Source organism: Numenius arquata, chromosome Z (assembly GCF_964106895.1).
Source record: "Numenius arquata chromosome Z, bNumArq3.hap1.1, whole genome shotgun sequence".
NCBI lineage: Eukaryota > Metazoa > Chordata > Aves > Charadriiformes > Scolopacidae > Numenius > Numenius arquata.
The window spans coordinates 48,736,926-48,753,325 of record NC_133616.1 but is presented as its reverse complement, the minus strand read 5'-3'; the positions used below and the strand labels follow the sequence as shown (position 1 = coordinate 48,753,325).

The 16,400-nt window shown below is 38.5% G+C and overlaps 1 protein-coding gene across 2 annotated transcripts in view; it reads left to right on the top strand.

Moving 5' to 3' along the window:
- The first annotated feature begins 419 nt into the window (after positions 1 to 419).
- Positions 420 to 16,400, top strand: part of SEMA4D (semaphorin 4D) — a 34,839-nt gene continuing 18,858 nt past the window's right edge. For both annotated transcript variants that reach the window (XM_074166037.1, XM_074166036.1), the window contains exons 1-11: positions 420 to 513; positions 2,863 to 3,008; positions 4,421 to 4,483; positions 6,763 to 6,861; positions 8,080 to 8,173; positions 9,299 to 9,412; positions 10,295 to 10,446; positions 12,170 to 12,345; positions 12,457 to 12,613; positions 13,570 to 13,792; positions 14,240 to 14,355. In XM_074166037.1, coding sequence (XP_074022138.1) covers positions 420 to 513; positions 2,863 to 3,008; positions 4,421 to 4,483; positions 6,763 to 6,861; positions 8,080 to 8,173; positions 9,299 to 9,412; positions 10,295 to 10,446; positions 12,170 to 12,345; positions 12,457 to 12,613; positions 13,570 to 13,792; positions 14,240 to 14,355 — 1,434 coding nt within the window. The remainder of the gene's footprint in view (positions 514 to 2,862; positions 3,009 to 4,420; positions 4,484 to 6,762; positions 6,862 to 8,079; positions 8,174 to 9,298; positions 9,413 to 10,294; positions 10,447 to 12,169; positions 12,346 to 12,456; positions 12,614 to 13,569; positions 13,793 to 14,239; positions 14,356 to 16,400) is intronic.

Genomic DNA, 16,400 nt, shown 5'->3' with positions numbered 1-16,400 from the left:
AACTAAGTTATGCAGACAGCTGTAGAAGTGTTGCAGGATCAGTGCATATGATATGCTACTTCTCTCAGTACTCAGTTTGCTCTCTCTTCTACTTCTTGCTCCCCTCCTCTCTGCACAGCATCATTTATTTCGGCAACGAAACAGAAGAATGTGCTCAGATGCGCTTCTCAGCAGCTCTGCATCCTGTGGATAGTGTGGGCAGTTTCTGTATGCAGCATCCTAGAAGTGTGCATTCCCTTGAAGAAGTGATCTGCTGAAAAGCACGAACTTGTACAGTTGGTCCAGCCTGCCTTGTTGCACTGCTCTCAAGGTCTGAAATGCCTGGTCTCTAGTATTCCCTAGGATTTGCATTTCTTCTGCTGAAGAAACGCTACCTGCTGCAGTTATCCAAGGAGCCCCAAAGAGCAAGGATACTGAAGATGGCTCTGTGTGCTTTTTATGCAGTTTGGGGTTTGTTACTGGAGGTGACAGTAGCATTTGGCCCAGTACCTAGGATCACTTGGGAACACAGAGGTAAGAGGACAAAAGTAAGTAGTGTAATATGGGATGTTGCCACAATCTCAGGGTTTCTGTGGGATCTGAAACTCATTGAAGCTGTATGTGCTTCCAGCCTCCTTGCTCTGAGTTTGGTCAGGTCTTCCTGGCTTTGGTCAGCTTATGAAGTGCTTAGGACCAGAATATTAGAAAGTGACTCAGGCACTGGGTTAATAGATTTCAGATTCTTCAATCAGTTCTGAAAACAAAACTTTTTAAAGGAGGAATTCCAAATTTGGCTTTCTCAGCTGAAGGATCTTGCAGCTGAAGTTTGGTTAAAGACAAAAACCCAATAGATATGTTTTGGTTTAATAATTTTTACTCTCAGTCTGAACATACTAGCAAAATGCACCTCTCCAGCTAATAATCTTTCATATGCTTTTTCAGACTGAGAGGTATTTTGACACTGAGCTATCCTGTGCACTACATAAATCACCAAGTGAAGGAAGGATAAGCATTTGGCCCTCTTCTGACAAGGTTATATGGTGCCTATAGTTGAAGCAATATTTCACAAAACACTGCTTTTCCTGTATTGTATTGCAGGAAATATTCATAACCTCCCAATACAATTAACAGGACTCAGCAAATTTGGCACAAAGAGAAGTAATTGGGATCAGAGAATCCTTTTTAGCTTTTAGTTTAATAATTTAGTCTGGGTCTGAAGAGAACTCTGGAGCAGGGGCTAAAAAGTAGTTATTTGCTGCTGTTTGTTAATATAGATAAATTTGTTTTATTTTCTCCCCCTGCACCTCCATGTGTCATGGATGCTTTAGGTTTTACAAGATTTTATGTTTGGGTCCTCCTTTACTACTACTTACTTAGAAAGGATTACTTACCCAAGTGTGCTGTAACTGAACAAAACCAAAGTAGTATATAGGCAGTATGAAGAAGCAGCCTTAAGTAAGGATGTTAAATACTGAGCAGTCATAGTGTCAGAAAAGATAGATGGAGATTAAGAATGTAGTAACAATAAGCTGATTTATGAGATGACTGTAGGATGTGTTTTTCCTGTTTATTGGTATACAAGTTAGTGAGGTGCTGAGCTTTTCAGAAAGAATGTCTACAGAAGGCTTGTAGTTCCTGGTTAGACTTCTTGATGCTGCAGTTTTGTATAATAGTTAAAATTTGGCAAGCTGTTTAATGGTATTATGGTATTGCACTGCAAACTCACATCAAAATTACTCAAAATAAATGGTATTTTCATTCCTGCTATTTCCCCCTATCTCTCTCTGCTAAAAATTGTTGCATTTAAATATGCAAAGCTACGTTGAATAGGCCAGGGAATTTAGTTCAGTGGAGGAATGAACATGGGATGTTGTATGAACCAGTTCATCCATTTGGGGAAAACTTTCCTGCCAAGTAAAAGATTTCAAAATGACATGCTTGTGAACCTAGTTTAAAATGAATATTTGAATGCTTCCAGAGTATTATAGTTGAAAATGTGCAATTTTTAATGTTAGAATTGGGAGCAATAATACATTGCTTTCTGCCTGTATCTTAAAAATCCATGCTTAATTAATCTTGTGGTAGTCTCTTGCACAAAATACAGCTTCCCAAGCTTTCAGTCATTTTTCCATTTTGGTTTTACGCAGAGAAAAAATATTCATGTATATTAGTCATTTTGTGTCATCTTTCTTCAAGTCCTTCTGTTCCAGTCTGCATGCTTCCTCATTCCACTCCCTGTGTCTCCCTCTTTCTCTCATCATCTTCCTTTTAATCTTGTTTTTCCCCCATGTTATTTCCTTCTATCATGTACAGTTTGTTTCATCTCTGGTCTACACTTCAAAATCAGCTTATTGACCCTCTGTAAATTGTTCCTTTTTAGCTTTAGTATGTCTTCTTTCTGCTATGGTAATAAGCTGAAGTGTTGTATTTCAAGGTGCGGGATTTTTTAGTGAGATTTTTTGGGGCAGTTGCAAGGGAGGTGGGGACTCATCTGATTTTCCACAGTAGTTGAGTATGTGGAAGCAAAAATGTGAGGCGGGACCTGACAGTATAATGGAAGGTTATAAAAACAGCAACTAACAGGTACTAAAAAGGGAAGGAAGACTTGAGTGTTAGGGATCACTACAAGAGAAAATATTTAGGCATTTGAAATTGAATGAGAAAGTGGGGACCAGTGACTTTGATGTTGATGATGCAAGCTGCTGTTTCTGCTGAACCAAGCTTCTGGGGGGTCTCTTGTCTATTACATGGGCTGTCCGAACTAACCTTTGTTGTTTTCAAGATATCCAACAGCTGTTAGACAGCTTAGAAAAATGGCCCACAAATTTGACCATAAGTGATTGTGTTTCTTCATGTGTTGCTATTTTTCTTCAATTTCAACAGAGGTCCAGCTAATACATTTTCATGAATCAGAGGTGTCAAACTATTCAACCTTGCTGTTAAGTGAAGACAAAGATGTTCTATATGTAGGAGCCAGAGAAGTGATCTTTGCACTAAACGCAATGAATATTGATGAAAAGCAGCATGAGGTATGCATTTTGAAAGATTATCCTCCATGTAAAAATCATACTCCAAATTTGACTTAATTTCCTGATATCAGTAGCAGTACGAGTACTTTAGGTACCTAAAGCAGAAAATTCTGTGTGGGCTGTTCCTGTGTTACTTCTGGAAGATGCTATAGAGTAAAACATGCCATCAAATGAGAGGAAGAAAAGAGAACTTGGATGTAAACAAGTAATTGGAACTCTCCTTAGGTATTTTCTTCTTGAGGACAGGATGCTGGACTGGAGGGACTTTGGGTATCATCTCAAATGGTGGTTCTCATACCTATTTTTATTATCAGGAGTGGGCCATCTCCTGTTAATCTGAATCAGAAGGTAATCTTATCTGAAACTGAAGCAAAGTTGGAGCTTGCTCAGGAGTGGTAGGCTGCAGACATGCTTCAGATGAAAAGAAGGCCCTGACCTTTCAGATTCAGCTTCTGTTTTGTGTCTTTAGGTGTGTGTGCACAGAAGGTGGTGGTGCAGACAGGTCTGATCTAGCTTGCTCAGAAAAGCACTCTGGATGTGCTGATGCTGGCTTCTAAGAATAGATTAGCTCATGCAGAAGCCTGCTAACATTGTATTGCTTCCAGTCCTTCCCTGGCTCCTGCTTCTCATCCCATCAGCAGCACAGGCTGACGTGAGGGATGGTATGGAGTCCCACCCAGGATGCTTTGGAAGATGCTCATATGATTTTTGATCTGTAGTAGTTGAGTATGTGGAAGCGAAAATGTGAGGCAGGACCTGACAGTATAATGGAAGGTTAGAAAAACAGGAACTAACAGGTACTAAAAAGGGAAGGAAGACTTGAGTGTTAGGGATCACTATAAGAGAAAATATTTAGGCATTTGAAATTGAATGAGAAAGTGGGGACTACATTTTGAACAAAATGTTCACGGGTGACAGTGGGCAATTTCACCAGCATATAAAACTTGTTTTATGAGTGCATGTAGCTGTCAAAGCTGTACTTCTCCATACAATGTAAATTGGTGCAATGAGTGTTCTCTGATTCCGTCCCCACTGTCCCCAAGTGCTTTTTCATTCAAGTGTGAATGAAATTGAGAAGTACTTAAAATTGAGAAGTCGTTCAATTAGTTAGTTACATTTCCCTAATGCATATGGTAGTGGAAATTTCATTAGAAATTTGAGGGTAAACATGATAATGAACCCAAAAGACAATAGCAGTTATTTAGCCCCTCTTAAGTCACATGCATTTGGAAGTGTCACCTCCCTAGGAGACAATGGCTTTGAACCGTGGAAAGCTACTTGCAAAATGGCTTGCATTTGCTGCAGATAGTCTTAGGGTTGCCTTTTATAGTGTGTTATTGCAAGATTTTCAGACCTTGCATTGAATTAAAGTGCTTTGAATGTGTCTTTTTGCTGCTTGTTTTTTCACTTAGTTACACTGGAAGGTCACTGAAGATAAAAGGACTAAATGTGCAGTCAAGGGCAAATCAGAACAGGTATGTACTTTTGTTAAACTTTCAGAAGTTCAGATGCTACACACTTCAAGAGGAACAATGTTAAAAGAAGAAAGGCTTAAACTGTCTGAAATAATTTTCAAATAATCATCTAAATTCTTTAATTAACTTGAGCTTTAGGAACTGCAGCATGCTTAGTCTTTTTTTTTTTTAATTCTTAGTTCATTATTTCTTGCTAGTGAATATAATTCAAATGTTTGAAAAATCTGAACACACCCTGATGTATGCTTAGCTTTACAAGTTTTTCCATTCAAATAATAAACCAGTATTATTTTCACTGCGGTAATTGATAGTAACTGTTCTGTTCTGTTACTGCAATAATTCCACCCCATCATTTGATTTTACAAAATGACTGAAAATTTTTTTACTTTGCTTCAAGGCATAGGGTTTTTTTTATTATTAGGCCAGTGCTGTTCTACCAGTATTTCACTAACTGCATATATCCTTATTGTGGTAACTTGGTGGATGTGCCCCTTGCGATAGCGCCTTGCTGGTGTGACTGCTTAGACAGCTCCCCATTTCCCCTTGTGTAGTGCCACTTCATTTAATGATACTTCACAGTGAGCATATGCTGGGCGAGACTGAAGGTCAGGCTTTTAGCACAGGTCTGCTAGTGGAAGTCTGCAAATGCTGCAAATACAAAAAGCAGTCCCACTTGCAGGGATTTGACATTGGCATCCCTGAACCCTGTAGCCTCTTTTGGTTCAAAATGTTATAAAGCCCCAGGTGCTGCGTCCAGGGCTGAGAGACATCCTGCATTCATGGGACTTCTTGAGGTGGGAGTGGGCTCTCTCTCCCTTGGCTCAACTTACTGCCTTTCCTTCTACTGACAACATCAGTACATTATTCTAGCACCCATTTCCTCCTTGTCTGCCTCTTCAGGATGCATTCAGAGAGTGTTATTTTTGTTCTTCAGGTTCAGTTGTAGTTAGCAGTAATAACCATCACATACAGCCATGATGAATATGAGAGGTGTGAATTTCTTGCATGTGCATACAGTTTAGCAGACGCAGCGTGCATCTCCACTAGTCTTCTGCAGAGATTATTGGTCTTAGTTAGAAGGGATATTAAACCAAATAAATAAGTACTTTGCCAAAGCTCCAACCTTCGCTTCCTTTTCTTCTTTTCCTGCCCCCAGTTTAGCAAGTCACACTTACTGCCAGCCATGCTTTTTCCTCACTGCACTCATAACCTTTACTAGTCACACTTAAATTGTAGCTGTGATGTTTTGCGTGGTGCAATAGTTTCAAAAAGCTCAAGATATTAAGCCACTACTGCTATTTCTTACACTAAAATGGGCAGTCCGTTCCCCAGCTCATCACCAGTATGCTGTTTAGGGCCAGCAAAAAGCATCTATTTAAGGACTTCATCTGGCAGAAAAATAGTTTTGCTCTATTTTCCTCTGGTTTTTGTTGGTTGTATTTGGGTTTTTTTCCATACCTAACCCATCATGCAATCTCAGAAATACCTGGTTTGGCTTATAAGAAGGACAAGTAGGAGCAGTGCTTGTCCTTTTTTAAGTAGTTTATGGAACTACATTATAGTGATGATATCTGGCTGTGCACTAGCAAGAATTAAGGGATATTGTTGATACTGGTTTTTTCCCCTCACTCTAAATGGCTGTATAGAGTTGTTTTTCTTGGTTATTATTCTGAAACTTTATGGTATCCTTTATTCAAGGCTTTACTCAAACTCCTTGTTCTATTTCAGAGCCAAAGGAATTTAGAAGCTTCCTTGGATGAAACAGCAATTGATATCAAGGACTGAAAAAAAAAAAGACAGATATAAGTTACAAAGCTTTGTAGCTGATTTAATGGTATTAAAGGTTTCTGTCAAGAAACAACCTTGACTATTACTTACTGTTTCATCTAGGCTTACAAGGGATGACAAAGTCTAAACCTTACTCTATATTTAACGAATTGTTCCTGTGGATTGGATGTGTCTTTGAAGTGTGTTTTCATGGGACAACTTGAGATGCACCCTACTGAGCATATGGTACTTGGTCATGCTACCCTAATAGGTATAATAAGGCAGCTGTGCACTGCTGGCTGTAGAAAACCAAGTGCTGTAGGACTAGAGCTCCTGGAGATTGTAGGTAGGTGGTGTCCCAGTGGTGATTGTATCACCCAGACTTACTGGTGTGGTGTGGCATAAGTAGCGGCAACAGATGAGCTGCCAGCACAACTTCAATTGTTTATTTATAATCGGAATGTGGAAGCTATGGTTTATCAGACCAGTCCTTTTCTCATCCTCTGTTACAGACAGAGTGTCGTAATTATGTGCGTGTCTTGCAACAGCTGAACAGTACTTTTCTCTACGTGTGTGGAACTAATGCGTTTCAGCCAACATGTGATTACCTGGTAAGAATGTACCTGTTTTGACCCAGTAACAGCTGTAATTTAAAAACAGCTCATTTAAACAGTGAGTTAATCTCTATTCCCAAAGACTGTTGCAATTTCAGTGCTGGTCATAACATTTGGAGCGTTTATTGCACTGTCCCATAGTAATGATAGAGTAGGGAAATAAACCATGCTGTTCCTTTTTCAAAGCACTGTCTGAACTATTGTTTCATCTTGTTTAACTGTGGGTTTTCTTTTTCTTAGCTTTCATAATTCTTTGTGTATTGTGCATTAGCATAAAAACAATTTCTAAAACTGAAATTACATTCTACATGAGTTCCATCCATTACCAGATCTCCCTGAAGTTTCTCAGATTCCTGTCTCTGCTTGTCTTGTCTCTGTTCCTGGCTATGCCACAGCTTCATAGTGCTGAATGCCTCAGAGTGAAGTCTTGGTGCAAAATCAACTCTCTTTTTTTTGCTGTTGACTCTTGTATCGTTTTCCTTACTGTGGCTCTTAACAATTCTGAAATTGAGAAATCTTGTAATTATTTGTTCTTTTTTGTCTCCCCTGCCTGCAAGTCTGCCTGCAATCACTTCTGGAGCATTGCCAGAAGTCATTTCACCTAGCCTCCAATGTCTTCATTACACAGTATAACTGATCACTTCCCCACTACTGTGGCTACAGTTCTCCTGTTCCCTTGTCCTCATTCCCTCTGTTTTTAAGGGATTTATAAAGTAGATGCCAAAGTACTCTGTTGCTTTTTAAAATTCAGTTGGATTATTCACCATTTCACAATTGTAACATGGTCTCAAAAATTGCTGAATTCACTTCAGAAAGCATTCTTGATTTCAAACACTCCATTCTTATGCAGGCTAATTCAGTAATTGCCAGCTCTTTCCATATATCAATTAACTTCTCTGCCTTTCCTACTTTCCTGTCTTGCTTTTTTTGTGTGCTCTTTCTTGAGGTCTGTCTAGATTTAATTTTTTGTCTTCTGTTCTTTTCTGCTCCCACCCTCACAAGTCATAGGATCACATTTCCTCTCTGTCTGCTGGACTCAATAAGATTTTTTGAAATGCATATGCATTTTATAATCTTACAAAAAATGACTTTGATGCTGAAAGTTGATGATGTAGTCCATTATTTAGTGTTAATTTTTCAGTTACCTTTGCACAAGCCAAGTGTCAGAAAAAGTGCGAACAGTTGTTTTGCAGTTTTCAACTTAATTTTTTGCAGAATTTAATTTCCTTTGAACTTGGAGGTAAAAATGAAGATGGTAAGGGCAGATGTCCATTTGATCCTGCTCAAAGCTACACATCTGTTATGGTTGGTAAGTTCAGACTTTGCATTCATCATTGTTATCTATAAAAATTGTTCTTTTCTGCTGCCATTCTCCAGTCTCTCAATATAAGATGGTAGATTACATCCATGTTTTTTCATCTTTACTGTCAATCTAGATAGATGTTAAAATACGTACGTCTAAAATACGTACGTCTAAAATACGTACGTCTAAAATACGTACGTCTAAAATACGTACGTCTAAAATACGTACGTCTAAAATACGTACGTCTAAAATACGTACGTCTAAAATACGTACGTCTAAAATACGTACGTCTAAAAAACCACGTCTAAAATACGTCTAAAATACTTAGTTGACCGTAGCATGTTTCTTAAAAGGAGAATTTAAAATTCTAGGTCGTTTTGGAAACACCTTCTAAAATACTAATTTTTAAACTATATTTTTGGGTGTTTAACATATTTAGTCCAGGTAATCTGAATGTACTTTGGCTGCCTTTGTAGTATCACTTACTGTAATTTCAGTAAATTTAACAAGTATATTTTTTAGCTGTCCTGAAGACAGAATAAGGAGAATGTGACAGAATAAGGAAGCGAAATATTTATTGCAAGTATATTGTTGCATGATTGGACACCACTGAATCTTGATTTGGTAAAACCAGAGTTCATGGCAGTACCCTGGTGTCACAAGATCATAAATGAGAAGCTAAAAGTAACATGAAACAGGAAATAAGAAAGAAAAGAACGAACTCCCTGCATTGTTGTCCAAATTCTTAAAAGTTGAGTTTGAATAATGGTGGTATAGAAAGATAGTAAAATAATTACTTCCAAACTTCTGTGGCATTTCTTAAGTAAATTTGCATGTTTGTACATAAACTGTAGGTTTACATGTTAAGTGTTGATGTACCACAAAAACAATGCTGACTTTTGCCAGTTGCTTGTGTTAGGGCAGTAATAAACCCGAGTGAGGAAGTTTTAGTCTTGAGAATGGTCAGCAGAAATGTAAACTTGGAAGACATGTCTGGGGCAATTTGGAGGAAATCCTTGTCTATCTTTTCTTGTGGGAAGTTCAAGCTTACATAGTCTCCTGAAATATTTATGTACCCTTTTTGGTATCCAGTGCATAAGAAAGTCTAAAATATTTGGTTTTGTGTTAAAGATGAGGAGCTTTATTCTGGGACTTCTTACAATTTCTTGGGAAGTGAACCTATCATTTCACGGCACTCTCATCAGAGCCCTCTGAGAACAGAGTATGCAATACCTTGGCTTAATGGTAAGTGGGCATGAGAACTGGCCCAACCTTCTTCAGTGTCATGCTTACAGATAAAGAGCTTAAGTTTCTTACCTAGGGTAAGGTGCAATTGTCTAATATCTCATAGAGAATGGATTATATTATACTGGCGTACACTTATGTGTGAGTGTGTGCCATCAAGAGATTTTATTTTGAAATTTAAGTATTTTTATCAGCATTGACAAGGGAAACAGCTTCAAGACATACAGGCTTCAACTTGACATTAAAGGGCTACAGTTTTTATATCTACTTGTTCATCCTTGCAATAATGCAGAATAGTTATGATACACTAAGGAAGAGAATGGCTTTGGTCTGATGGGTTTTCAAATTGAGCATCAGCTCATGGTTCCTGATGATTTCAGTTCCTGAATTTTAAAATTCACCAAGTTTTGCGAATGCTCAGAGGTTGGTGGCTTTCTGCCAAAAAGGACCAAAATAATGAAGTTAACGTATTCCAAAAGATGCATTTGGTCCAAAAAGTACAGGATACCGTGTTTCGTGATAAATGTTGTAATGCCATTTTTTTGGTGTTTAAGCTAGTAGCTGAATAGGGGATGGTACCTCTCCAGGCCCGTAAGAAAACCATGCTTGAATGTGGAAGTAATGACATATTAGACCATAGAGGTCTCTCAGGTACCTTAGTGCTTTCACATAGGGTTTGTGGTTTTGTTTTTTTCTCTACTTCTATTTTTTAAGAAATGCTATCCTTACTATGAACAACAAACTATGTAGGCAAGTCAGTGACAGAAGAAGAAGGTAAGTGCAGTGTGAGGATTGGGCAAAAGAAGACTCCTAGAGGGTCTTTGAGGAAATCAAGTTATTAGTCTCATAGATGATATACAATTCTTCTCTTTCTATCTGTAGAGCCCAGTTTTGTTTTTGCTGATGTGATAAGAGCAGATCAAAACAGCACAGATGGAGAAGATGACAAGATATACTTCTTTTTCACTGAGGTGTCTGTGGAGTATGAATTTGTTGGAAAACTCATGATTCCAAGAATAGCTAGAGTGTGCAAGGTGGGGCATAGTTCAGTTTACTTTTACAAATCCAACTAGAATTGTGTGTGTGTGTGTATGTGTTTAAAAGTATTTATTATTGTGGACTTTTGCCAATTAAATGGAAGTAGTTGAACTTAGTTGAATCTTGGTGAATCAGCAATTTCAATCAGTTCTTTAGAACTGAGAAAGGGTTTGGGAAAAAATAATTGATTTAATTTTGCACAGCGGTGAAATTTCTGTACCTCTGAGGATTCTGCCTACCCCTTGGAAAAAAAAAACACCCACCACAAAACCCAACAACAGAAAAAGTGTGTCGTCTCTGGCTTTCATTTTTATTTTTCTTTAAACAACTCTAAGTACAGGTCCCTGGGAAGAACTGACTTTAGTTGGAGCTGAGCGGATAGGGTGTTTGTCAAGTTACTTTCAAGTAGCTGTATGCAAACAAAACTGTAGCTGTGTCCACAGCAGAGTAGCTCTTGATTGTGGCACAGCAGATCAGACTTCGGTGAAGCTGTTAGAGCTGCCAGAGCCTCAAAGAAAATGGTCACCAGCAGCCTAATTCTGTCATGCTTGCTGTGTTTAAGCCTCAGTTTTTTAAGCTGATTCAACTAAGTACTTGGAGTGTTCGTTAAAAATCTTATGCTGAAAGAGTTTTTTCCAGTAGAAAATGTTGATTTAACAAAAACTTTTCCAGTGGAATGTATCAATTTCCTCAGGATTTTTTCTTCCAACAGGAAATTTATCTAGCTGTTTCATTTTGATGACATTGAAATGTTTTATTTTGACTTTACTGCTTTATATTTAAACATGGAAGTCAAAATGTCAATAACAAGTTAGTGCCCTTGGGATTTCCATTAAACAAGCAGCTGGAGGCAGGTTTACATTGGGCTTATTGCTTATGGCTCTCTTCCCACTCACAGCTTGTGTATGCTTTAAAAGGGGAGTATCGTGGAATAGAAGAGCTTTATTGCTACTGTTTGTTTGAAATAGGAATCAATGGCAGGTTGCAAATCTATAAGCATTTATACTTACTGCTTTCATAAATTTTGCAGATTTCCTGTAGAACTTTGCGTAACAGCATTGGATAATGAGTGGGAAATATTAATGATGTTCAAATGTGCCCTGCTTTTTGAAGAGAAGTAGCAGAGCTACAGCTTGAGTATCAAATATTTTGAAATATTTCTAGTCAGTATACCTTGGCTTCTTTAAGCCTTGGTATTGCAAATCCTTAATAAAGGTGGTAGCTGCTTGCAGGATTAAGCCATTCCTGCGTTGTTTCTAATGAAATTATTAATATTGGGCAAGTTTAAGTGCATATTGAAACATTAGAACTTAAGTCAGTTTAGATGTCACAGAATAAATGCAATGTTACTTATATCTCTGAAGTATAATACTTCCATGCTTATTTCACTTATTCTAATACGCAGATTTTTTCTCAGGGTATATTGCTCATCTCAATTTTTCAAGTGTTGCTGAAGTATTGTTCTTTTATAGGTCTCATATCTCATCTTACCTCTTCATTTTGATAGAAACCATTCTATTTTTTTGAATCAGCTAATTTTTCTGTGGCTTCCTTACTTTTCTGTTTGTAAATGTGTTAACATTTATTGATGTTGCTATAGGTCAAATGTTAGAAAAGAGCAGGGCTCAGTAATTTCATGCTCTATAGCAGTAGTTCTTACATGCAAAAATGCTGCTAATTCTCCTGACAAACACGTTTTTATTTTTTTAATATCAAAAGAGGGACCAAGGAGGATTAAGGACCTTGCAGAAAAAATGGACTTCCTTTCTCAAGGCCAGATTGATTTGTACCATCCCTGATAAGAATTTAATTTTCAATATTATCAATGATGTTTTTATTCTCAAATCTCCAACTTTGAAGGAACCAGTGATATATGGAGTCTTCACCCCACAACTGTAAGTGTGGTATAGCCTTTTCCTGGTTAAGTACTTCTAATCTCAGCTGGCTACTACAACAAGTAATATTTACTGCTATGATTTTATTTTTCTTTTTTCCTGAACTTTTAGGAATAATGTGGGGCTGTCAGCAGTGTGTGCATACAATCTGTCTACTGTAGAAGAGGTTTTCTCAAAAGGAAAATATATGCAGAGTGCTACAGTAGAACAGTCTCATACAAAGTGGGTACGATACAATGGGGAAATTCCTAATCCTCGACCTGGTGCAGTAAGTTTCTGTAATCTTGGATCTGATGACTAGTCTTTTTTTAATGCTCAGGAGTAAAGAAAATAGAAAATATTAGGTAACATACTAAAGCTTAATTTTAGTTTGCCCTGATGTGGATGCTTTCTCCTGTAAAGATTTTGTAGAAAAACACTCAAATGATTTATTCTGAACTTTGTATCTGGGAATTGAAGTGGATTTTTTTAATTTATAATTGAGTTATTTGCTAGTTTTCTATTTTCATTATTTTGTTACTAATTTTCAAGTGGTGAAATAGATGACAGTATACACTAAGCATCACATACTTTTTACTTCAGGTGAGCAGAAGTATAGCAATCTTTGCATTGTCTCAGTAGGCTCAGCAGGTTTATTCAATGCAGTGCATTGCTCTGCAAACTAAAATGTTCATAGTTGGTCTCTGACACACTTCTCTTTCTCATGTTCCCTGAAGTAATTTTATGGTTACTGTTGAATGAGGTGACAGTTAAAAGCAGTTAAGAAGCATAAGAGTCCAGAAGAAGTATTTTCCTAAAATGTATTTTGACCCAAACAAAAATGTAGTCTGAAGAGCTTCTTTACTTTGAGGGTGGCAGAACATTGAAACAGGCTGCCCAGAGAGTTGGTGGAGTCCCCGTCTCTGGAGACGTTCAGAACCTGCCTGGACACGTTCCTGTGCTCTAGGTGGACCTGCTTTGGCAGGGGGCTTGGACTAGATGATCTCAGAGGTCCTTTCCAACCCCATATCATTCTGTGATTCTGTGATTAGTGTATCACGGAAGCCAAAGTGAGAGACCTGAGGACCTTCCTTGGTAGAACGTGTATAATGTAAGGGTGTGCTTACTGCCCAAAATAACGCAGAGAGGAAAATGCATGTGGCTGCTGTTAATTGTCTCTATTTTGTACAAGTAAATGATACCATGCGCTTGTCTCTTTTTGTTTGTTCCCTCCACCCCTGCTAGTGTATAAACAAGGAAGCCAGAGCATCAAACTACATGAGTTCTCTGAATTTACCAGACAAAACATTGCAGTTTGTTAAAGATCATCCTCTAATGGATGACTCAGTGACTCCAGTGGGAGACAGACCTCGACTAGTAAAACGAGATGTGAAGTATACCCAGATTGTAGTGGATAGAGTCAGAGCACTCAATAGCACTCTGTATGATGTTATGTTCATCAGTACAGGTGAGTTCTGCAAAACACTTTTTTTTAATGATGCACTGATTCCTTAGGCTGACATATGTTCTAAGCGAAAGTCTTGAAATTTTTATGTTTACAGTCCTTGTACACCAGCTGGTGTTTTCATTAAGTGTAAAGGGCTATGGTGAGTAAGTGGAGAATCTTACATCCTTTGAAAAAGTATTTCAGGAAAATAACTGCAAAACTGTAATACGTGCAGCAAAAACACACATAAGATAATCCCTAAATTGTCATTATTTGTCCCACAATGTTGTTTCTTGCTTAGAGCTCCTTATGATGGCATGTTTAATGGTTTCCATTGGCACAAAGTTACATGAAGTCTTCAGCTGAACAGCAAGTAGATTATTGGGACAACTTACAGCAATTGTGCATTTTTTCCCCTGCCTTTTTATTTTAAGGATCTTAATTAAATATATTACTTTGTTGTTTCAGATCAAGGAGCCCTGCACAAAGCTATCAGCTATGAAAATGGAATGCATATTATTGAAGAAACACAGCTTTTTCCAAATTTTGAGCCAGTTCAAACTTTATTGCTTTTGTCCAAAAAAGTAAGTGCTATAAGCATCACAGCATTCATCTCATTTTGCTTTTCCACAAAACTTTTTTTATTACCACCTTGTAACCTTGTCATGATGAAAGAAGACAGTCCACAGAACCAAAAGCTGCATCTGTAACTCCTCGCACAGCATCAGTAGCAGGTATTGCCTGCTGCATTTCAGTGTATTTGGTAGGTGGCAAGCTTCTGGAAGTATGTAGATATGGTGGTGGGTGGTGCATCACAGGTGTGCAGGTCTTCACTTGGATTCCTTGGGTGTAAGCTGAAGGCTGTAACATGTTTTAAGGTACCAGTTTTCAGGTTGAGTTGTGTAAAAATCCTGACCCCTCGTCAAAGATTGCAAACCTGTGAGGAAAAAATCCTCGGGGGTTTAGCAGAGGAGTGGAATATCTTTCTGAGGAAATAGACCTAAGAAGAGAGAACAGTGTTGTCTAGCAGAGAGACTCATTATTGTGTAACTAATTGGTTTCTGCTGTCTCAAATCTTGCAGGCTACTGCATGGTAGATATATCATGCAAGCAGTCATGTTGGTGCAGCTCGGGGTCAGGACCTCTGGTGATGTCCTGTATACTCAGTACAGCACCAGCTGCAGCTGGGGGACGCAAGCCTTGCTGCAGGCTCCAAACCCAGTTGTTCTGCACTATTAATCAGCTGCTCAATTTAACCCTGAAATGGTTTTGTGACAGTAGGAGGATAAACACTGTGTGCATTTTGTACGCTAGTTAGGCTTGTGGCATTATTACCCTAAGCAGTGGCTTGTAGCATCACACCTCTCACATGGCAAAATTTTGGCATTTCCTAGGGAAAAAGTTACTCTTTTGAAGTGTCTGGTAGTAATACCATACTAGCTATGTAGTGTTCAATAAGTGCTCTGCAGCTAGGGATTTAGGAATACTGGCAAGATGTCTTAGAAACAGGTTTTATTTTTGTGTGATTATTAAATAAAACTTTGCATTCCAACATGAGAGAAGAGAGAGCTTTATGGTATAATTCTTTCATGCTCCTTTTGCACGCTTATTTGTCCTTTCATCCTTATAATAGAAAGAAGTCTTGAGGACACAGGCATTTGTCTTTTGACAGACAAATGAAAATCAGTGACTAAAAACTTCTGTGCTCAGAACCCAGTACCTTCCCATAAAAGCAGCAATTCTGTTCTTTTCTGAGGAGTAGGAGGTTGGGTCACATACCAGAGTCATGAAAGCTGTTTCTGATGTCAAGACCAAAAGTCTGCACCACAAACATGAGTTTTAGATTTCTACTAGAGAAACACTCTTCTTTCTTGGAATTCTGCCCTTCACTTTGTGACCATATTCGTCCTGCCGGAGTCAAGCAGTCTCACTGCAGACACGACCCCAGAGTACATTTCTACATATCAAGATCCATACAGCTGCAGTACAGGAAAAGCCAGTCTATGCTTGGATCTGGCTCATTTGCCATGACAACTGTGGTAGGGTGCTGATAAATTAACTCGATATTCTGCTCAGGATGAAGCCACACACTGCCAAGAGGAGGTGTGCTGTTTGGCTTTGTATGCACAGCCTCCCAAAAGGACTAGAATATCGATCACTGGTGGTTTTCAATTACGATGCAGGCCCCTTTCTTGAGGCTTTGCATAATAATATGTACATTCACAGTGTACCTTTAGCCTTGAAACAGATGAATGAAATAAGGCAGCTGTCTACCTTTTATGAGAAGAGTGTTCAGGATGTGATCTCTTCCTGTCATTCTCAGAGTGAAACTTGTTTGGGATCCCCAGCAACAGTGGGTCAAACAGCTGTTCTGTTTATACCCCCCTCTTCCTAGGTGTCATACCAGAGCTGTTTCCTTTGAATGCAATCCAGTGTTCCACCTTGAGTAGCAAGTAGGCAGCTGCATTTTACTCATGTAAGAAGGATGCTGATGTGGCTGCAGAGACCTGACTGGTAGAAGAGCTGAAAGTAGCAGGACTGCTTTGGGTTAACAGGGGCAGGAGCAAGTTCTACATACAGCAACCCTTACCTGTTCAGGCTTGTGTGTTATTGCTACAGCCATGTCATC